General features: G+C 38.0%; 5 protein-coding genes across 5 annotated transcripts; 3 read left to right on the top strand and 2 right to left on the bottom strand.

Annotated features, from left to right (window-relative positions):
- Positions 1 to 70: 70 nt before the first annotated feature.
- Positions 71 to 4408, top strand: EAE97_004813 (uncharacterized protein; the record flags this gene model as incomplete). The annotated part of the gene is made up of 2 exons (XM_038875325.1): positions 71 to 1678; positions 1727 to 4408. 2 exons carry the CDS (start codon positions 71 to 73, stop codon positions 4406 to 4408), a joined length of 4290 nt encoding a protein of 1429 aa, XP_038733682.1.
- A 2728-nt stretch (positions 4409 to 7136) lies between these two features.
- On the bottom strand, positions 7137 to 7598 carry EAE97_004812 (uncharacterized protein; the record flags this gene model as incomplete). Its single annotated transcript, XM_038875324.1, has 1 exon — positions 7137 to 7598. The coding sequence occupies one exon, from the start codon at positions 7596 to 7598 to the stop codon at positions 7137 to 7139; it is 462 nt and encodes a 153-aa protein (XP_038733681.1).
- An 881-nt stretch (positions 7599 to 8479) lies between these two features.
- On the top strand, positions 8480 to 9951 carry EAE97_004811 (uncharacterized protein; the record flags this gene model as incomplete). The annotated part of the gene is made up of 4 exons (XM_038875323.1): positions 8480 to 8496; positions 8548 to 8671; positions 8727 to 8817; positions 8873 to 9951. The coding sequence occupies 4 exons, from the start codon at positions 8480 to 8482 to the stop codon at positions 9949 to 9951; spliced, it is 1311 nt and encodes a 436-aa protein (XP_038733680.1).
- Positions 9952 to 10663: 712 nt separating this feature from the next.
- EAE97_004810 (uncharacterized protein) lies at positions 10664 to 11700 on the top strand (the record flags this gene model as incomplete). Its single annotated transcript, XM_038875322.1, has 3 exons — positions 10664 to 10864; positions 11010 to 11053; positions 11157 to 11700. 3 exons carry the CDS (start codon positions 10664 to 10666, stop codon positions 11698 to 11700), a joined length of 789 nt encoding a protein of 262 aa, XP_038733679.1.
- A 6394-nt stretch (positions 11701 to 18094) lies between these two features.
- Positions 18095 to 20911, bottom strand: EAE97_004809 (uncharacterized protein; the record flags this gene model as incomplete). Its single annotated transcript, XM_038875321.1, has 4 exons — positions 18095 to 19272; positions 19322 to 20244; positions 20370 to 20681; positions 20745 to 20911. 4 exons carry the CDS (start codon positions 20909 to 20911, stop codon positions 18095 to 18097), a joined length of 2580 nt encoding a protein of 859 aa, XP_038733678.1.
- Between the last annotated feature and the right edge of the window lie 2968 nt (positions 20912 to 23879).

Here is a 23879-nt window from a genome sequence, read left to right as displayed (position 1 = left end):
TAATCATACAATCCCTGACATAACCTCCCATTACATCACATTACCTCTCCACAATCCACAATCAATCAACATGACCTCCACCCATTCCCTCTCGCGCACTCCCACCCCTAAACCCCCCGAACCCGCCCCAGACCCAAAAGCCGTCATCGACCCGCGCAACAAACCCATTCTCACCGTCCCCCAGAACAAATACACCACTTATGATTTCACCCCCTTCCTCTCCTCCCCCGCAGTCCTGCACCGCATGCGGGAGAACCGTCACCAAATCCCCCTCATCTCTCCCATCCCCGCAACACGCATTCCCTCCCCCCTAGCCGAGAATCTTCACCCCTCCGTCATAAAAGATGTGCGGGATTTTCTTCTCGGGTCGGGGAAATACAAATCGCCATATACACACAATTATTCCGGGGATGGACACGAGGTGTGGAAATCCTGGAAACGCGCGTGGGATATTTGGAATAATCATTACATGGAAGGACGAGTCAATGAAGTGTGGGTTGCGCGCGCCTATGCAGAATGGGAAGCTTATATCAAGCAGCAGCAAAAGAAGGGGAAGCTTCCTTTTGAGGGGCCAGCAGGGAGAAGACAGCACAGGAGGAAAAAGGTGAAGATAGGGAAACCGTATCGGACGGAAGCGAAAGCGCTCGAACAATTCGAAACGAGTATCTCTGAGATAGCGCAGGGAAGGAGAGAATGGAAAGAGCGTGCAATTGGGAATCTCAAGGCGATTTTTAAACAAAATCGGAATATGGGAGATGGATATATCGAGTTTTCTGAAGCGCTGGCCGAATGGCAGCGTCGCAATTGGGAGGCACCTAAATGGGAAGATTTCAAAAATTATAAGCAATGGGCGCCGGAGTATCTACCATTGACCATGGACTACGTTCGTGATGAGCTCCCATTGCATTTGCAAGCACGGGTGCAGGAGCTTCTTGGCTCGGAATTCTGGAAGAAAGATCCGAAACCTGAAGCTCAACCGGGTTCTATTGAGTACGCTATTGCTCTCGCCAAATGGGAAGAATTACCCGAAGTGCGTCGATGTAAATTAACCAGTCGACCCAATTGGAGTGAAACGTATCGACCTGCTGAAAGTCTGGAAGAGAAATATATCGAATTCGCAACGAAGCGAACGAGTCCTGCCGTCGTTGAGGAATTCAAAGAACGCATGGAGAAGAACAAGAAACTGGGCGTGGGATATATTGAGCTCTCATGGCAGGAAGCGCATTACAACATCACAGTGCAAGCGTACGGAGGAGAATTAGATCCGACGATTATGAAAAAGCCTGATCCTCAGGATTATATTGACAAAGCGCGACCGGGAAAATCTGATGAGAGCAACACACCCGCGACGGCAATTGATCGTGAGCCTGACGATGGCGATGAGGAGGATGACGAAAACTTTAACCCTAATGACCTCACAAGACCATTTCCAATCGAAGATGATGGATCTAGTGGTGGTTTCTTCGCTATGAAAGATTTCATCGAGTACGCTGTCCCAGATGAAGACGACGAGACTTTCCAAGAATATTACGATCCGATTGAGAACAGCGTTTGGCGACCAAGGCAAGTTGGCGAACAGCATGTTAAAATTGATATGGATGAGGACCTGGATGCTTTCCTGAAGAACTCTCAGTTTGAGATTGATGGTGGTGTGGATTGTGGAAGAAGTCCTTATCCTGTATGATTCTTTTCTCCTTTAGGAAGCATCCCACTAACAAAATTATAGCTTCTCCGACCCCTTTGCAGATATGCACAAAGCCAAGTCAAAGTGCCCGATGATAACCAACCTAACGTGCCGCTCATGCCTAGACTCAAAGACCAAGGATCACTTTTAAAGATGAAAAAGTTTTGGGACAAGGTAACAGGCACCATCTTCAATATCCCTACCAAAAACATATATCGACAAACTCTAGATAAAATCGAAGATCGTGATCACAGAGAATCCTTTGAAAATAACGACAGCTACCAGAATCCGGACATATTTCCCTTGGATATTCGGCGATGCGAAGCAATTTCAACTCCTGTCAACCCCGGCGAAGAGCGTCTAAAGCCAGTTGACCCCCGAGGCAAAGACAACATTATCGAGCCATCCTTCAAAATGAAGGAGAAGGAATACAGACCCATGAGATTTGATGATCCTTGGTGGGTTGCACCCGAGCAAAAGTATTATCGGGATATGCCACCTCGAAACTACCCTCCAAAATGCGATGAAACACAATCTTTTCTACCAAAAGATATCAAGCTTTGGAATGACGAAAGTGATAAAGATTCTGATTTGAAGCATAGATACTTTGTGGCTAACCTGGATGGAAGACTTTTAACCATCAATGGAATCGCAGTTTGCAAAGGCGAAATTGCAGGCCCATTGCCAGAATTTGCTATCATACAGAGCGAGGGTGGTGGAGTATCGTTTTGGCATGGTGTTGGCGGTCGATTTTACTTACAGCCGGCTGGTGCTAGCACAAAAGATTGGTCTCGACAATGGAGCTCATTGAGACAAACTCTGAGGGATGAATACTTTGGTGTTGCCGCCGGATACTACTGGCAGAATGCAATTGTGGGCAAAATCATGGAAGATGATGAGGGCGAAGGAGAGCAAGATCTCAAGTGGATAAGATGGAAGAACGCCAAACCAGCAAGAAACACAGGTATACCGGATCCCCGCGCTGTCAAACTCATGTCTCACCGCGATCTTCTGGATTACCGTGCTCAATTTGAAGAGGATGAAGATTGGGGAGCGCCTGGACCTTTGCCATTCGAGAGTCCAGAAGCTGAGCTCAAATGGGTAGCCGCACAGCTTCATTTCCAAGAGACTTTTCTTGCCCATTCATGGCTTAGGTCAAAAATGGTTGAGCCAACCAGTGATACAGCATGGGGAGGACTCCCTGTCGGCTATGGAGACCTTTCGAATGGGCCCACTAACGATCAAAGAAATCAATGGTGGGCAAGTCATAGAGAAAATGCCGAAAAAGTACAGTCGCACTCCTCTGAAATATTCCATGAACGATCCCTTGATGAACTTGAAGAGGAGCAAATTGCATATGAAGCCAAGAGTTTGAAACGACAGGCTGAAAGCGATGGTTATTTCCCACCCGATGCCAAACGATTCCGACAAAACATAGAAGAAAGAGAAAAAGAGAAAATAGCGGAAATTGAAAAGCAAGAAGGAGAGAAGCTCGAAATGGGTGTACAGGAACTGGTTGATGAAATAAATAAGGGAGTCAAAGAAATCGAAGGGCCTGCACCTGGTTCGAAACCAACGAAGCTTGATCTGTGGAAGCCAGCATCAAACGCCGAAGCTGAGGCACAAGCAAGAGAAGCTTTACAAAGAGTTCGAGAATTGGAGCGTCTAAGAGTTTTCTTCAATGAACAGAGGAAGGATGTAAACGAAATCCAGATTCCGCCCATCAAAGACCCCATTGCGGGTCTCGCTCCTTCAACAATCTTGACATTACCCGAAAACAGGTGGGCACTGGAAGCAATAGTGAGACACAGGGAGGAACATCGTTTAGATGAAGAAGTTCAGGAAACGTCAGCCTTGAATAATCAAAATGCATCTGAAAGATTGAAACGAAAACGTATCGCAGAAAAACGAAAACGAGGTGCACTTGGCTTTACACCCATGACAGATGCAGATCGAAAAGAACAAGAGAGGAAATTAATCATCAAAGCAAAGGAAGAGAAAGATGCAAGGGATCTGAAAATCTATTTGAAATTGGCCGAGAAGTACAAGTCAAAAGAGAGACAAGTGAAAAGGGACACACAACACGCTGCAGCTGTCAAAGGCGGGATTCAACCTGGTGATGTTGTGAAGGCCGAAGCAGCTTCGAAAAAGGGAGAAAAGGAGCTGGCAGAACAGAAACTTGAAATGGCAAAACAGTTGAATATTTTGCGCTGGACTAAGGCCAACGGTCTTAGTTTAGATGACCTTGTCAAAAAGATATCAGAACCTGGATTTGACCCTACGGACCATAACACTTGGGTTCACAATGCATCCGACAGCAAGAGAGATGAGGAAAACCTCGAGTCAGCCAAAACGGCAGCTAGCGTGATGGGAATGAGCATTGCCGATTGGTTCAAGAACATACACGGAGTCGCCGATGAGGTTGCTTACCTTGCGAAGCTTAACAAGCACAAGGGGCCGTATTATGAAATGTCTGTAGATGCCAAGAAAGCCAAAGATGACTTCCGGAGAGCTTTACTTGCTAGTGTCTCTGGATATGATGGAACAAAGAAAGGCGACTTTGCCAGTTGGGACGACGTTATTTCATACATGCCAGTTGCCCCAAATTGGGACCAGATACAGAATTCCGATCATCTTGAGGATCCGGATACATTTGGCATGGTGCCAAGGAAGCAGGAGATAAATCCTTTTGATGGTCAAACGAAATGGGTGGGTGAGCTGTGAGTTGTACTGAGCATATCAGTATCTATGGATTATTATATGTGTGGAATTCCCTGTATATTGGCGTTGTAAATTAATTAGTTAATTGTGGTGGGCGTAGAATTTGCCTTTCACTTTCACTTCCAACCACACGATCTACATGCTGCTTGAAAATCGGAGTATTAGTAACCACGTAAATTCGCCGTGGACTTTCCGCCTGAATGTAATTTCCCTTGATAATTTGGCATTGTATGAATAAATAATAATGTGGTTTATCACCGGGTTGCTAATATCACCAGATCACTACTTTTTATATTATTCAATCACTTTAAATCTATATTATTCAATAATAATTAAATTAATTAATTAAAATTATTAAGAATCTAATAATTTAAAATTTATTCTATTATTTTGATAAATTCTTATATTATATTCTATCTTTTTATATTTATTATAATATTAAATAAAAAATACTTCTTTATTAAAATCTCTTTCTTTTTAATATTTATTATATTAAATCTGAATATCAATCTTTTATTAAAATAATATATCAAAAGCCTTTTATTTAATAAATATATTTTCTTAATATAATTGAGTTTTTTTTCTATATTAATATTTATTTAATATTTCATTTACTATTTAAAATATATAATTCTTTATATTCAAAAGTATATTCTTATAAACTAATCTCTTTATATTTTTAATTAGAATTAATATAGTTTTGAATATAAATATAAAGAAATTTAATTAATATTAATTAAAAAAGAGTTTTAATTGAGTTATAAGAGATTTGAGAGATTTATTAATTTAGATTAAAAAAGGGGGAGGTAGATATATAAATTCAAATATCTAATTTTAAGAGAATAATTTCAGAATTAAATAATATTAAATTTATTTCTTGAAACTCTGATTTTATATTCTAAGAGATAATTGATTTTTGATATATAGCTTTAAAAACTATAAAGAATTTAATTTTCAAAATATAATTAATATATATTTTGATAAATCTATTAATTTGAATATTATATAAATATTTCAGATTACTAAAATAACTAATATCAAGTAATTGAATTAAATAATTTAAATATAATGATAAATATATATATATAATATTATTCTTTTTATAATATAATTAAAAAATTATGGATTTATAACTTTTGTATTTATTTAGTATTAATATTCGATATTTGTTTTTTTTAATTTAGAATATATTTATTAAAGTATTTCAATTATTCTAAATCTATTTTATTATTTATTTATTTATTAAAAATAGATTTAATAATTTAATTTATAGGAAAATCGATTTTGATACATTAATTGAAAAAATAAATCTATTCTTAAATTATTAGAAATAAAAATATAATTTCATTTTTCCTATTATTATATATAATTATTATAGCCTATTCTTTATTATCTGATTATATTATTTTATTTCTATTATTTTGTTTAATATTAATAATAATTATATTAGTATATATAATTCCTATTATAAAGCTTATTTTATTGAAATTATAGAAATTATTATCAAGAATATTATATTTCGCTTATATATTCAAAACTAATCAAAATCACTTTTGAATAAACTTAGAAATTTTATAAAAAACTCTTTAAAAGTTATAAATACAATTAAAATATATCTTTAATTCTAAGTAATACTTTACAAATTAATATACTCAGAATTTCTTAATATATTTTGTATTCCTTAATTTAAGAATATGATTTATTATATCTTCTATATTTTTAAATTTAAATAGAAATTCTCTTATATCCATATCAAATATATATTCAATAATCATTTTTTTTTTTATAAGATTATAATAATTCACTTAAGTTTTTATTTGATTACTTCAGTTATTGATTCTATTACATAATATAGATTAAGATATTATATAGATTTTTATAATTTTAATAATTAATAGATTTTTAGATTTACAAATAATTTCAATAATTAAAATAATTCAAGCTTTTTTTAATAATATTTTCATAATTATTTATTAGAATATTGTGTATTGAAATTGAGATAATTGAATAATATAAAAAATGGTGATCTGGTGATATTGGTGACCCGGTGATAAACCACGTTAATGAAACTTTTGACTTGCTAAAAGCATGCATTTTGTCTTCAGTCTGTTGATCAAAGATGTGATATAGTTATGAATTGTCGAGGAATTATTTGACAAGGAGAGTTTCGAATTTTGTGTTCGCTTATTAGTGGATTACGAAAGGAGATACAGTGCAAAAGGCAGGTGACTCCTTCCTTCTTCAATACAATTTTCATTTGATGATCCTGTGAGAATTTGTGAGCAATAGAGAGCACAAATCTGTATGCATGAATGACAAATGACTGACATTGCAGGCATGTATTCGCTATTGGAAGTTTTATTCTGTAAATGCTTGGAAACACTTCAGGTTTTGCAGATTTATTTTTTGAAGTGGAGACTGCAAGAACAATTTTAGGTGAAGAGTAGAGAACTGATGTTTCTGAACGATTCAACAATGCGAATCGTTTTCCTTTCATCTCTCGCATTAGATATCACGTCGAGTGAATATCTTGTGAATCCAAAATACCACATACAACCTAATATCTCATTTGTTCATCCACAATATAGGGGACTCCTAAACTTGATATCAGATCACAAAGTATGCAGAGTAGCCCACCCAATATGTACAACCGCGCCATATATACAATCCTGCCAGTACCCAAATTTTCCACCATCCTATATCAAAATCCTTCCGAATTTGATCTTATCTTTCACGGTGGTTTCGAGCCACTCTCATCAACACTCGACTTAAAGCCTAATATTCCTCCTAATACGCCCCCAGGTTTTGGCACCGGACACTCGCGCTTTGAAAGTTTCCTGCTTCCTTCTATCTCCTCCCCATCATCTGATTCCCCATTACTACCACCCATTTCCTCCCGAATCTTTTCATTGAAATCCTTATATTCAGTCTTCCCCTCTCTGTCTCCTCCCACAGTCTTCAGTTGCATCTGTAGCTGCGCCTGTTCTTTTCCCTGTTCCCCAACTTCATCAACAGGACATTTCCTCCTTCTCCTCCTCGGCCTCTGTGATGCCGACCCATCATCTGCATATACGACGCGCGGTGCCGGACAAGGAAGAACGTGCGGTAGTGCTACGACGAAGAAACTGGCAAAGAGCGTGCCTGCGAAGAGGGAAGATGTGAATTTTGAGCGGGGGTGAAGATGAGGCGGCATGGTTTTTTTGATTTTGGTTGCAAGGGAATGTGGTGAGTTTTGTTTAAAGAATGAATCGTGTCTGCCAATTTGTGTGAGTAGTGAGGTTCAATCAGGGTTTGAAAGGCTACTTACTTGTTATCTCATTATATGTGACAACATTGACATGGAATTTTAATTGAAGTATTTATTGAGTAGTCTTGTCTTTAAATTGACGTAGGGTTCCGCACTTGAACATAAACCTGGTGGGATATCATCGGGTAATTTATTAATTTTGGTCTGAGTACTGAGGCTCTAAATTCACCACGCTCCCACCAAGCCACCCTTCCACCCCAGACTTAATTGATTTGAGCTTCGACATTCACTCATAACACTAGCGTCATCTTGAGGTACTAGACCAGCTGGAGTCAGTCAGTCAGGTCAGTACGGACCTTATCATATTCGAGGCTGAGGAAAATTATAATTCAACCAACAATTTCGATAACCATAATAATTAAGACATCAACGAATTCTTTAATGACAGCGATATAATCTGTTTTCGAATTCTCACTTTGGGCGGAATTTTTTTCGGTCTTTCTTCCCTGAATAGTGATTTTCTCCAGCCTTGAGATACGTAGGATATTTCGCCATCTCGTTTGCGCCCCCGTAGAACCTCGATGCGCCGTTGACATTCACGCGTTATTAAGGAACGAATTCGACAGAATACATTAGGCATTTTCACATTCGAATCTTCGTTCTTTCGAATGAGCTGGGTTGCAGATTCAGAACGGCCGATAAATTGACATTGCGCCTCATCGACATCTGGGAGCTGTTGACATTACATAAACTTCGCAGACGCCAATCTGATTCTACTCAATACATTGGCTCCCAAAGGTTCCTGATTAAACCTTCGAGTAAGAAATATGAGTGATCTGGATAGGTACAGCTTCTACGACTTCCTTTAAAAGACTTCAATCTGACTTTAATCCAGAGCCATTTCGCAATTGCGAGCTTGCCGTCCCATCCCAGAAGCAGAAGTTCGAGAATTATGTCATAAAGCGAGGGAATTGTTGATCGAGGAAGGGAATGTGGTCACAGTAACGGCTCCAGTCACGGTACGACTTCATGAGTTTGCGCAAGTGATGGGTCGATATTGACGAACTTATGCAGATATGCGGTGATATTCATGGACAATTTCATGATCTCATGGAATTATTCAGGGTTGGTGGTGATGTGCCCGATACAAATTACTTATTCATGGGTAAGATACGATCTTCTAGATGGCATAGATGGTGAATTTTGACTAACTTGCCTAGGTGATTTCGTTGATCGCGGTTTCTACTCTTTAGAATCTTTCCTCCTCCTATTGTGTCTCAAAGTACGATATCCAGATCGAATGACCTTGATCCGAGGTAATCACGAATCTAGACAAATTACAACAGTCTACGGATTTTACGACGAATGCTTGCGAAAGTATGGAAGCGCAAATGTATGGAGATACTGTTGCGAAGTATTTGATTATCTTGCTCTCGGTGCAATTGTGCTTGGAGCATCAAGCAGTCTTCAACCTACATCTATGCCAAACGGTGAACACAGTGCCTCCTCGACGCAGGAATTCAACGACGAGGATGTGGAAATCGAGATTTTAAATGTTGATGGAAGTATTATGAACAAATTTTTACGAAACAGGGACAAGATTGGGAAAAGAAAGCCATCTATAGATTCAGAAATGAGTTCATCAGACAAGGGTTCTCCAAGCCCCCAAAGCAAATTTCCCACCAGTCTTGGTGCACCTGGCTCTGGAGCTTCAGGTTACAGTGGAGGCAGCTCAGGCAATCCCTCCGGCGCTGTTTTTTGTGTTCATGGAGGTCTTTCCCCTCTGATTCAAGCAGTCGATAAAATCCGTCTTTTAGACCGCAAACAAGAAGTCCCTCATGAAGGCGCCATGTGTGATCTCCTCTGGTCCGATCCTGATGAGATAGATGGCTGGGGTCTCTCCCCGCGTGGCGCGGGATTTCTATTTGGAGCCGATATCGTCAAAATGTTCAACCATACAAACGACCTTTCAATGATTGCTCGAGCCCATCAGTTAGTAATGGAGGGGTTTAAAGAGACTTTCGATCATAGCATTGTTACAGTATGGTCTGCGCCAAATTACTGCTATAGATGTGGGAATGTAGCAGCGATTATGGAATTGGGAGAGGATGGGACAGGCAATGGAATCATGGCAAGGAGTAATGGAGAAGTTAGTAGAGGGAATGGTGCTAATGCGCCGTTATTAAAAGAGAAAGTAGCGTTGAGTGGACCTGCAAGGAGATATAGGGTTTTCCATGCGGCGCCACAGGATTCAAGGGGCATGCCGGCTAAGAAACCGGTGGCGGATTATTTCTTGTGAGGGTTTCGCACAAGCTCTCATCATGTCATGTCATATCGTAAGTCATGGTATGGTATGATATTGATGTTAGAATGGAGAAGAGTAGTGGTTATAATGTGAGAAATGATAGAACGAGATCCTCTTACATGGGTCAAATGGATTCATGTGAAGTGGTATTGGTAGCATGGAAATGCAAGTGTGCACTTAAATGTCTAGATGTATTTATGTATGTACGTATGTACGTATGGCGTTGGCAAGATCGGGACGTGTGGATATTTGGTATGGGAATGAGAATGAAGATACTGTTTATTCCACGTTTCCATGGATGTTTCAATTCATTTTGAGTGACCTTAAATATGTGTGTAGCTGTGGTTATATGTGTGGCATCTAACGAGTAACAAGATCAAATCATAAAGGCGCCTCACCGGAAGCACCCTCAAAAACTTATGTAAGCTACACCTGAATACACACTTCCTAGCGTCAATCGGCCCGCCTTGCTCGCATCCTTAAATAATGGTCCGAGCGCTAGCTTGACAATCTAAAGCTGCTATCTCAATCTCTAATCTTATCAACCTCATTCTTCAATTCTTCAATCACTTCACCTTTTTGACCTTTTCACCAATTTCGATTCTTCCGCACGACTGACTTTCTTCGATAAGAGGTTTAATAACTCGAAAGCGTCGGAATTGTTTACTGGGAAATCGAAATTGAAATTGAAATCGCGGATTAGATTATGACGGCGACGAGTCCGGATGCGAAGAGGGTGAAGAGGGAGGGAGATGAGAAGGATGAGGTAAAGGATGCGCAAGGAGAATGGAAGAGGGAGGATAAACAGGAAGAGGTAGTGGTGAAGAAGGAAGATGGGGAAGCGGATGCGCAGGATGATTTGGATGCGCTGGAGGGGTTAGAGAGTGAGGCGAAGGAATTTATGAAGGTATGTTTATTTTTGAGGGGCTTGGGAGGATCGAGGAGAGGATTGGAAGAAGGTATATGGGTGGATTGTTTTTGGAGATGATCTGGAATCGCGGAGAAGTTGGGTCAATAGGTGAATGATAACTGACTTTATCTGTTTTTAATAGGATTCTGAGATCGATAGGATATTAAAAGCTTTTCGTTTAGATGCGTATGTCTTCTCCTTCCCAGAAGATTATCCCGATGAAAGAAAATGAACGACATTGAACATAAGTCGGAAGGACCCAAACATTTGAACTAACAAAATCACACAGCTACGCAGTCTTGGACCTCCAACCCGGTGTCGGCGAATCAGATATCAAAAAGTGTTACCGTGTAAAATCCCTCCTGATCCATCCGGATAAAACACGCAATCCCCTTGCTCCAGATGCATTCGATCGGCTAAAGAAAGCGCAGACGGAATTAATGGATGAGAAACATCGTGAAAGATTAGATGAAGCGATCGCCGATGCGCGAATGCTGGTGATGCGCGAAAAGGGATTGAACAGAGATAGTGCGGAGGTGAAGGAACCAAGTGAAGAGTTTAGGAGGGAGTGGAGGGAGAAAACAAAATTTGTGTTGATTGAGAATGAGCAGAGGAGGAGGAGACAGGTGAAGGCGCAAATGCAGGAGGAGGGGAGGGAACAGAAGAGAGTAGAGGAGGAGAGGGAGGAGAGAAAGAGAAAGAGGGATAGCGAGGTTAAGTGGGAGGAGAGTAGAGAGGAGAGAATTGGGAGTTGGAGGGAATTTGCGAAGAAGGGGGGTGGGGCAGGGGGTGGGGAAAAGAAGAAAAAGAAGAAGGTTAAGCCTTTGGGTTAGGGAGTTTCTTTTGGTGTGTGTGGATGGGATAGGGACCTAATTTTATACGTGTAAATTGGAAGCACGGATGACGAGGAATCCCTAGGTCGAAGTAATCACTAGATATGATTGGGATATCTATTATCCATTCTACTTCGTATCAGAAGACTACGAGTCATTTTTGACAAACAGTCATATCATCATTTCATTCAATATCCATATTAAGCACAAAACCCTCGCCATCATAATGCCCCTCGAACTCAATCATTTCCTCATTTCAACATTTCTTTAGAGCGTACCGGGTAGAGAAATATAAACGTGGAGAATGTGCATCGAAGTAGAACTATGTCTTCTATATATATCCCTCCTACATCCCCTAAACATATGCCCGAAAACCTTCATTTTTATTCACTTTTATATACCAAACACGAAATGCAAAATTCGAAATTCGAAACGCGAATCAAAAGTATAGTTAGTATGACTAGTATATCATAGTAAACACCAGCCAGTCAAATCTCTATTCCTGTGACCGCAGGATATGATTAGTTATTCAGAAAAGCCTTGGAGAAACTAAGAATCGAGTCTTTGGTGTTTATAGGGAAGTTGACAGTAGTAAATTTATAATTATCAGGATTACGGGCTTGGTTTATGGGAAATTTATAGATCTATAATTTCAGAATGAAAAATGAATAGAAAGTCTACAATCTCATAATTATAGAGAAATAAGATATGATAAGCTGGATATAATTTGAATTAGTGAGGGTATAAGATTAGTTTTAGTCAGATTTCAATATAGTATTGTATAATTCATTACTTATTGCTCGATACCTTCTTAGCATATTCACATTCTCATTCATATTCCTGGTTCTATTGATTTCATTTTCTCTAGAATTGATATATTCTTCTTCTTCTTCTTCTTCTCTTTTATATCTATATCTATATCTATATTCATCTAGGAATATCATTGTGAAATCTCATTGTGAAATCTCGTTATTAAATCTCGTTGTTAAATCTCATTATAGAATCTCATCAGGATCTTACCAAAAGTATATCCTATAAACCAATAACTATCTAGATAATTAGATACTTAAATACTTCGATATCTATATACTTAGATAGGTACTTAGTAGATATATATATATTATTTATATATATAAGTCAACTACCCCACTTTCCGACCACCCCCTGTTTCCGACCACCTAAAAAAATCATATTATCTACACTTAAAACTTTAATAACTCAATAACTATTGAACTTCAATAAAATCGCCTGTAGAATCACTTTCTATAGCACTAGAGCTATCATCTCCCTCAATTTCACGATCTCCCGCTTCAATTTGTGTACGCCTTATAGCTCTAATCCCTGCGAACTTCGAATTTGGAGATACCACAACCTTTCGCCTTTTTCTAGGTAATGCTTCATCTAATTGATATTCTAGCTTTCTAATCTTATTCTCTGCCTCTAAGAGTTTATAATCCTTAGCATCGAATCCTTTTATAATCTTGCGAAATAGTAATCTTTGTGTTGGCAAATCGATCTCCTTCTCTTGAATCATTATATCTCTATATTTTCTGATATCGGCTCCTTTTTGAGGGGTTTTCCATTGAATAAACGATGAATGTATATTCCATTGAAGAATAGGATCATCATCAGATTCAGGATTAAGTGATAAAACCTCTTTATTGCTATTTTCAAGCAAAAGTCGACTCATAAGAGGTTTAGCCATATTTTTGGGCCAAAGACCACTAGCTTGCCACCCAGACTTGATATTTTGAATAGTTAAACCTTCTATTCTAGCCTTCTGATAGCAAGAAAGGAAATTGCGCTTTCCAATTGGTGAGGAATCGGATAATAGACTTAATTTATTAAGTTCGATTCGATATGCACTTTTTAGGGGTGAGAACACAGATAAATCGAGTGGTTGTAGTACGTGTGATGTATGTGGTGGGAGAAATAAGAGATATATGTTGTTATTGAAGCATTCTAACATAAATGCTGTAGTTTCATGGCTTCCGTGTCCGTCCAAAATGAGGAGTCTTGAATTTTCCGGCTGAATAGGGGTAGTTTGAGGGATATAGATCTTTTTCAGCCATTCTAAAGCTGTAGCATCTGTAGTCCATCCATTTTCTGTAGCGGTAAAGTTCCAACCCTTAAATAGAGTCAAATCGGTTGGAAACCATTGTTGTTGAACTGATTTTCCCTTATATATTACAAGGGGAGTAATGCTTTTTCCATTGGCTGAAATGCATTCTATAAAAGAGGTCCAAATTCGAGATCCAGGTTGCTTTTTTTGAATAAATCTTCGATCAGTGCTTCCTACTACTAGTCCATTAAGACCCTGACCCTCCATTATACCTGCTTCATCCATATTCCATCTGTTGGCCGGCTTAATAGCCTTGATTTCAGGGATTGCGAGGTTCCGGAACCACTTCTTAATAATATCAGATGTAGCACCTGAAACTCGTGCAGAATCGATTTGATGTTGCTTCTTAGTTCCAATATTAGGATGCCTTCGAAAAAAGCTATGTATCCATTTCTTTCCAAGTGAGGGATCCTCTCCTCGTACAATAAGGAGGTGCTCTGCCATCTCTCTGATTTGACGATGTGTAGGGCTAGTACCAAGAGCTTCCTGTACTAATATCCATTCTGCTAGTCGATTCTCCTGAATTGGAGATAACTTTTGAAGTATTTGGGCGCCTTTTTGATGCGAAACTCCACCATATATTCGATCGTGAAGTGTGGTACGTGGAACACCATAATCCAAGCTAGCTCTTCGTATGCTTGCTCCATTTGTAATCGCTCTAAGAGCCTCTGCGATATCTTCTTCGGTATATTTATTCTTCATATCACAATTATGATAATATCAAAATTTCAAATCAATTGATTAAAGCATCGTTGAGTTATTCAAAGTGTAAATTTTATAATTACTCAAAGCGGTGTGGTTTTCGAGGTGGTCGAAAAGAGGGGGTGGTCGGAAAGTGGGGTAGTTGACTTATCTATATATCTAGACATACATACTAAATGGATATATAAAAACTCAGTCTATTTATTTCAAGATATTAAGATGTCAAGATTTCAAGATTCCAAGATTTCAAAATTTCAAAATTTCAAGATTTCAAGATTTCAATACTTTATTTCAATACTTTACTTCAAGACTAGTCCCCCCCACCTCCTCACCATCAAACCTTTAAAAATAAAAAATTTATAGCTCAAATTATTATTATTATAAAAGTATACTCTCTTTCATTTTCATCTCTCTATATACTTTCTCTTCTTTCTGCTTATATATCTATTTCTCTATTTCCTCTCTTTTCGCTTCTCCTTTCTTACTACTCGCTTCTTCTCGCTACTCGTTTATTCCTCTTTTCTTTTTTTCTTTTCTTATATTCCTATTCCTATTTCTATTAATTCTTGTTTTGATTCTCATTTTAAATTTTTTTTTTTTTTACTTCTCCTCTTCTCATTACTCCTTACTCACTATTCACTATTTACTACTTCCTCACTTCTCTAATATATCCTCTAAAATCAGTATAGGCAATAGTATACTATAGTGAGACTATGGCGCATATTAGTATATTAATATTACAGCTAGTATATATAGAAAGGAGGTTATACTATTCTTATATATATTTATATATTAAAGAATATTAATAATATACTGAAATACTAGAATCCAATATAGAATATATATTCCTATTCAAATTAGATTAGAAATAAGGAATAGAAACTTGTTATCTAACGTGGTTTATTAGTAAGTAGATTATATCAATAAACGAGTCATTTTGAAAATCATTTAAATTAAGCTTTTTAAAATATTAATATTTTAATAATTGATTATTATTTTCTTAAATAAAAGATTTTAAAAAATAATTAAAATCTAGGTTTTTTATTAATCTAATTTTTATAAAATAATTTTATTATACTCTAAAAAGAAAAGGAAATTGTTATGATTTTCGTTACAAAAAATCTATTTTTATAATAACAGTTTTATAAATTCAAATTTCTTAAAACTAATAAGATTTTTAATATTCTTATATATTGAAATATTTTATATTAAATTTTCAGAAAATTATATCTATAAATAAAGAAAGTGCATGGTTACACATAAATGAATTTTGTATATAAAATAAGTGATTCATTTATTAATATAAATTACTCACTAATAAACCACGTTAATACAAATAGGAATATGTATTTTATATTGGATTCCAGTATTTCAGTATATTGCTAATAGTATTAAATAATTAAATAATATTGAATATTTTCAATAATATTGAATTCTGTATTATATACGTACGTATTTCGAAAAAATTCGATATATACTACTAAACTAACCTATATACGGAATACGGGAAATACTATTGTCTACACTGTCTAAAAATCATTTATACATTCATTATTCATTCTTTTTCCCTTTTCCCTCCCTCTCCTTTCCTTTTTCCCTATCACTTCTCAATTCCTACTTATTTCATTCTTCTTCCTCTCTCTTATAATTTCCTTTCCTATTTCTCTCACTTCTTACTTCTCCTCTCCCTTTTACTATTTCTATTCCTCCTATTTACTACTTTATTATTAGTTTGAAAAGAATATAGAAGATGTAGCACCTACATATTAACAAATCCTAAATATCTATATCACATTCTGTCTAAAAAGCTAGCTATATATAGAAAATAGTAGGTCTTATATAGGCACTACTGAAAGAGTTGGTTTCTTTCGCATTCACCTAAAGCTCAATATAGTGGCTATTGAATTGAAGTCATTCATCTATGTTCATACATTTGTTTCTTTTCACTTCTCCCTATTTATTCCCCTCCCTCTCGCTTCTTCTGAAATTTACCATTTCCTCACTTCTCTATATATATCCTCTCAAAATCCTTTTCACAACTCATTTATTCCCCTTCTCCTCTTCCTCTTCCTCTTTATTTCCCTTTTACTACTTCCAATTCATTCCCTTCTTTTTCTCTTTCCCATTTCCTCTTTTCACTTCTCTTACTCTTTACTTTGATCCTCCTCATTATTTGCTATTTATTTCCCCATCTCTATTCAGCCATCCATTCATCCCTATCCAATATATCCCAAAACCCAGCAAAAGAACCCTACAAATCAAAAGTTACACAATTCTCTACAAGATATACGTACATACATATATTCCATTTCCCCAAACTTAGTAATCCATTGTATATCTACCTATCTATATAACATAATAATACAATACTCCTTCCACATATAACCATCTCACTCATCTCACCCATCTCACCCATCTCACCCATCTCACCCATCTCAAAAAAAACCCCCCCCAAAAATAAAGAAAACTCCACCCCCCCAAAAAAGATTCATCATCAATCTCCCACTACCTACCTACCTACCTACCTACCTATCTATCAAAAACTTATTAGCTACAAAATACACAACCTTGGAATCTAACAATATCAAAACCGATATTAGCCACTCCAAAAGATAAACATAAACAAATTCGCTCGCCTCGAAATATCTATCTATCCCCTCTATCCCCTCTGTCTGCTCTCACCTCAACTAGACTGATTTCTTTTTAGATAATATAATATTTTTTCCTCTGTTCCTCTTTTCCTCTTTCCCTTTCCCTTTCCCTTTCCCTTTCCCTTTCCCTTTCCCTTTCCCTTTCCCTTTCCCTTTCCCTTTCCCTTTCCCTTTCCCTTTCCCTTTCCCTTTCCCTTTCCCTCCTCTCCTCTCCTCTCTTTCTTTGTTTCTTTCTTTCTTCTTTCTCTCAACAAACAAACAAACAAACAAACAAACAATTAATCAAACAATTAATCAAGCGAGCGAGCGAACAAGCGAGATATTATCAAACAGTTGACTATTTATCAATAAGTAAGTAAGTGTATATACTATGTACGTAAATATCACACGGAGAAATATACAAACAACATGTATGTAATGCGATATAAATTCCACAAATCGTCAAAATGATCCATCAATCACATCACATCGCATCATATCCCATTAAATCACACTCAAAAATTTGTAAACAATTATTTTTCATCTTTAGACCTTAGGGTATCTAACCATCTACCTCATACTCCCTTACACAATCTCAAAATTCAAAGACTCAAATATCCAGATTCCAGATTCCAGATTCCAAATGTCATAAAAACACATCTGCTTTCTTTTCATCCTCATATCCACACATCCATCCCAACCTCCACCAAATTAAAGTAGAAAACATTAAAGAGTATGGTAAGCACTACCAACTCCGCCCTTATTCATCTATTTATTTATTGATCGTTCCGTTCCATTCCGTTCCGTTCGATTTCCCGGGGTATAAAAAACATCTCAACTCATCGCACCAATCTCATTTCATGAAGTTTAGATCCTGAAAGATCTATTATGAACATTTCCCACATTTTCATTGCTTCCCTTCCATCTATCCATACATAGCTTAATAGAAGATCTTTGGTTGCCAAAGTGGTGGTCTCGCCCCCTCAACATCCCAAACCAACTTATTCTTCTCATCAAGTGTACATCCCTCATCGGTGATTGGGATAACTTTACTTGTGTGAGCCACTTCCTGGGCACTGATTCCAGCCTGATCTCTAGGGATCCATAAAAGTGGTGCCTCGGAGACAACGGCAGGAGGAAAGTATGCGTTTCGAGCAGTCACATCATCGTAGAGATGTTCGGGATCGAGATTACCGTGAGGAACAAGCGTGCGCATGCTAGCGTAGTCGCAATGAATATGAGGTTTAAAGAATTTAGCAAAGATGCCGCCTTGGGATTTGGAGTGAGGAGTCAGGTCGATGGCTCCATTTTTCTCGTTATGCTTCTCGTGGGAGACGGTGGGGCTGCCGCTCATACCGGCTTCGAGCTCGCCACGGATAGATTCTTCTTCGGCTTCGAGGGTTTTTGGGAGGGTGTGCAGAAGTGGGCCCATGGCTGCGTTGAGAGAAATGTGGTATAAAGCGGTGAAGATGAGGAATATGATCATGAGGATCATTTGTGGCCATGCTTTACCAATAGCGAAAAGACCAATCAAACAAAGTTCCGAAAGGTAGACACCGGTGAGAAGTTGTTGAAGAGCACGTGGATAGATAAGACCCTTGGTATCGATTTGAGTATCGGTGACGAAGAGAATATTGTATCTGTAAGCGAGGTAAAACAAACTCATACCGATGGTAGCGAAACCCATAACAAGTGGCGCGATACATGAGTAAGTGATACCAATGACAGCGATGTTAGTGAAAACTGGAAGAGTGCTACCCCATGAGATGGCACTCAAGCTGGTCCATTTTTGATACATCTTCCTGGGAGTGCTGGCCAAGAACTTGTAGAGAATCTTGAAAATGAAGAATCCCACAACTTGGGAAATGACTCCAGCGGCCACAGTCAAACCTTGAACAATAAAGTAAGAGATGTAGAAGTTGGAAGCACTGGGCAATTTGTTCGCAAGAAGGGAAAGAATTCCAGTTGGACTATTGATGAGCTGATACAAAACCGATGATGCCGATGATGCGATGGTGACAACCAAGAAAACTTGAATGACTTGGAAGGCAAAGTATGCGTTTTGAGTAAAGAGTTCAACACGTGCAGTAGTTGGTTCACCGGAGAGTCTTGCGCAAACTATTTCAGATTAGCATAGGCCGGTCAATTGTGATAAAAGATAACTCACGCCTCATGATAATAGGAACAAGGGACATGAGGATCGAGAGAGCGACCGAAGGCAAGAGACCAGAGATGACACCCATAATCCAACTTGGAACTGCTTTCAACCACGAAAGCCAGCTGAAACTTTCGAGGTATGTGACGTTTGAAATAAGACCAACAGCCGCGACTGGAATAGCCCAGAAAACGATTAGAGCGGCGATAAATCCAACCACAGCAAATCTACGAACCACTCTTTGCCACCATGAGATGGTTAAAGATTTCCAGATGACTTCGCTAGGATGAACACCGATATATCGAGGAGACATTTGAAGGGCCTGGTGATGAGCAAGAGTTTGGAATGCGATTTGAGCGTCCGATTGGTGAGCAAATTCGATGAATACCGATCCAACCCTTTTGGTTTCTCCAGCCAAATAAGTACTTTGCGCGGCTTCAGTTTCCGGGATGAGAGTTTCCAATTCACTTCGAGCCCAATTGATTGTATCGACCTTCTTTCCATAGAGGCCAAATTTGCCAAGCTTGTGTGTGGGACGCTTCTTTTGGGGTAACCATCTCGAGGCCAATGATCCCGATTCACCATTATCTTCTATAACAGGTTGTTCTTCTTGACTTGCACCATTCTTAATTGCCTTGAGTCTTTCGCCATTTGCTGTTTTGATTAGTTTGACCTCCGCACTTTCAAGTTTGTTGGCAATTTCATCACGCTTCTCAACCAGTTCCTCCACTTTTTCGGAATCTGCAGCGATCCAGATATTACGTACTGCACTTCCAAAAACTTTTCGAAGTTTGCTTTCCTCGAGATATGGCGCAGGAACAGAGATGAAGAGAACGGTTCTTGAAGAGATGCGGTTTGCGAAAGTTGAGTTGAGTAAGAAAGCTTGTCGAAGGTTGACGTAATAGATAGTTTCTCTTGTCACAAGGAAGAGAACACTAATTGATTGGTGTGAGTAAGAGTTCTAAAGGTCAAGACCAACGTGCGTCCCAAAAAAGATCAGGAGATATTTGGGGGAAAGCTTATGCGCGTATGCAAAAGTGAATACAGAAGTGGAACTTACAATCCAAAGAAAATCCATCCAACAAAGCAAGTAGCATAGTATCGATTTCTCCCCGCGGATGTAGAACTATCAATATTACCCATGGAGAGCATATCGAGTTGTTTTGCTCCACCTCCTCCCGTCGCATTAATTGGGAATAGAACTGGCCATGTGATACAGCAACCAACGAACATAATCACCACCGTCATGCGCAAAAATCGGAGAAACAAATAGGCGTCGAGACCTTGATGTTGCAGGGCGTAAATATCTGGAATTTTGCGAAAAGGACCAATCCAATTGAACCATCCTGAGGGAAGTGGTTTAGTTCGTTCTCTATTTGGATATTAGTATTGACCTGCATCCTGAATCGAATTCTTCGTGATGGATTGTACTTACTCCTCGCGCAACGCACCCAGATACGTTCTCGGAGCATACCATCGTACATTCGATCTTCGCAAGATCAAGAAGATTACAAAGTACACGGCAGCAACAATAAAGGTCGGTACCAAAGTCGCTACCAAACCCGATAAACTGGATCCACCACTACTCGTATCATCGGCCATGATGATCAAGTAATATCTTCACGATATCGTGGAACGTCGCAATAGATTTTGATTTTGCAGCTTCTAATTGATGAATATTATTTCTGCTCAGATGAGCAAAAATAACAAAGAGGAAAGTCGAAGTTCGAAAGGGAAAAGAGGAGCGAAACAAATCGACGTTGCGACTGGGGGAAAGAAGGAAATAAAAAGGGCCAGGACTGAGACAAAAGTGATGGACGACCAGGATCCTTTTTGTTTTGCAAGCTTGGGCCAAGATCCCTTGTCTGAGGTCCTTGATCTTTGATTTTAATTTCTGGAAGTGATAGATAGAGAACTGGGGACAAATCAAGAATATATATATTTTTTTTTATACAATTGGGATGAAATATTAATAGGATGAGATGGAATAGGATGGGATAGGCCAAACCAAATAATCGAGAGGCAAGGATCTTCAATATGACGATATATGTTGGTAGGTTGCATATGCAATAAAATCAATGGCTGTGATTTTACCGTCAAGAAGAATGGAAGAATGGAAGAATGAATGAATTGAAAGAATAAGAGAGAAGAATGTTGAATGAAATCAGAATGGTATGTAGGTAGGTATGTTCTTCCAAATCAAGGATAAGATAATTCTTCCCAGCCAACACAACAATCAACATGAATGATGAAATTACACCAATGATAATGCATGAAAGGATATTCCATTGTTACTCGTGAGATGAGTGAATGAGCGATGATATATCGATTGATGATTCTCATCGTAAGTCACATCCGAATATCTCATCTCATCTCATAGGCAATCGCTCTGTGCTTCAAATGCGTAATAGTAGCTAGTAAGGTAAGAAGAGTGGCTTTCTATCACATGGACCAGTAAGATGAAAGTGTACATTTCGTGGAATTGCTCTAGATCATCCGTTTCTCCAATTCTACCTACCCTGCGCCCGCGTCTATTGAATCCATCGTTCAATTCATGTCAGCTGAACTTAGGTATCTGGTAGGAGTGTTTGGTCATTTGGTCATTTCTTCTCTTCTCCCTTCCCTCACTAACTTCATTCTTCAATATATCAACAAATCAATTCACATCAATTCAACAAATCAAAACATCGACATTTACACAACACAGTCCTTCAAAAATAAAGAAAGCAAAAAGGAAAAAAAAAAACCTTAGACCCCCGTGAAAAATGTAATTCATTTCCCATCTCTCATTTTCATTTAAAACATGGCATCGTAGCTCTCAGAGATAGATAACCGATGGATGAATGGAGACAAGTGACGGGAGTGGATATAACCCTTGTATAGCTGAAGACATGGCTGTACTAGGGATGCCATCATGCAGTAGGTATAGGTCCACCGTACATACCTCCTTGGTACGGTACTCCCGTTTGGATTTCCACATTGTGAGTGATCTTTTCCAGCCACGGCCATGATGGGGGATGTGTTGTGTTGTAATGTGTTGTGATTTGTGGTTTGTGACTGGTGATTTGTGATGGGTAACAACGTGTTGAATTGTATGAGATAGAGATAGATAGATATCGGCGATCTACGGTATCGATGTTTTAATTGTGTATGATATTGTGAATCGTTTATGATTTGAAGAGTACTTAAGAGAATTAGGTAGGTAGGTAGGTATCATGAAATTATATATGTATAGTATAATGTGTTTTATTAGTAAATGAGTTACTTATTTATAAATATAATTTTCTGAAAATTTGATATATAATATTTGAATATATAAAAAATTTCAAAATCTAATTAGTTTTAAGAAATTCGAATTTATAAAATTGTTATTATAAAAATAGTTTTTTTATAACGAAAATTGTAACAATTTCCTTTTTTTAAAAAAAAAATAATAAAATTATCTTATAAAAATTGGATCAATCAAAAATCTAGATTTTAATTATTTTTTAAGATCTTTTATTTAAAAAAATAATAATTAATTATTTAAATATTAATATTTTAAAAAGTTTGATTTAAATAGTTTTCGAAATGGTCTATTCACTAATATAACCTACTCACTGATAAAACACATTAATATAGATTTCGAAAGTATAATAAAGATCATATAGTAATAACCCCATTCATTTTATCGACTCTCCCTCTCCCTCTAAAGGAGTTAAATTACCTACTTAGTACCCCAAACCACACGTTTGAAGTAAGTAAAGTTCAAGATCCCTAACCTTTCCACCACTCCCTCGGATCTCCTCTCGGAAACCCCAAAGCTTAATTAACACTTTCCGACTATCAGACGAGTTAGTGAAGGACTTAGGACCGAATCGTCTGCGTAACACCTGTCACCAGTGGATAGTAGATGCACTAAGTAATCATGAAATCCGACTAATGAACCAATCAATACCAAAATTCTACACTAAAAAGAGTTTGACTGTGATTAGATCATGAGAACCCCGTTGCAGTTGGACCCTCATTTGCAATTCGATCTAAATATCCTGGATGCGCGGTGAAGAGACACGATACAGGTCCCTGGAAATCTTGACTTTTGGGTTTCGCCGCCGGTACTTAATGTGATGGATGAATGGTGAAGGTTCGGGACCGATGGGTTTGAGTGTTGAATGTGTAGGTATCAATCAATATAATATCTACTCTGAAGACCACACGATACAGCACGATACAGAGAATCAATCACATTCGTTTTGATCCTTTCTTATCCAGCTACATTCAATCCAATTCTCATTTTTTGCTCTTATTCATCGCTCATCGGTCTCACCAGAGTCACAATATTATAAGATCTTATGTACTCGAGTAAATACCAATATGTACCTGCAGAATTATCACTTACCCCACTGCAGCTACCTAGCCAGACATGGTTATCATGGCCTGTCTCAAGCCTGTCCAGCTGAATCGTCCAATTATATGACTTCACCCCGCTGGTTTTGGTTGAATTATTGATATGAATGGAGTGAGTACAGCTTGTGTTTTCATATTGATGGGAATTTCCCAATGGTGATAATTCTTGAGGATATAGATACTA

Source organism: Botrytis byssoidea (assembly GCF_014898295.1).
Source record: "Botrytis byssoidea strain MUCL 94 chromosome Unknown BBYS_008, whole genome shotgun sequence".
Classification (NCBI taxonomy): domain Eukaryota; kingdom Fungi; phylum Ascomycota; class Leotiomycetes; order Helotiales; family Sclerotiniaceae; genus Botrytis; species Botrytis byssoidea.
This window is presented reverse-complemented; position numbering and strand designations above follow the sequence as displayed.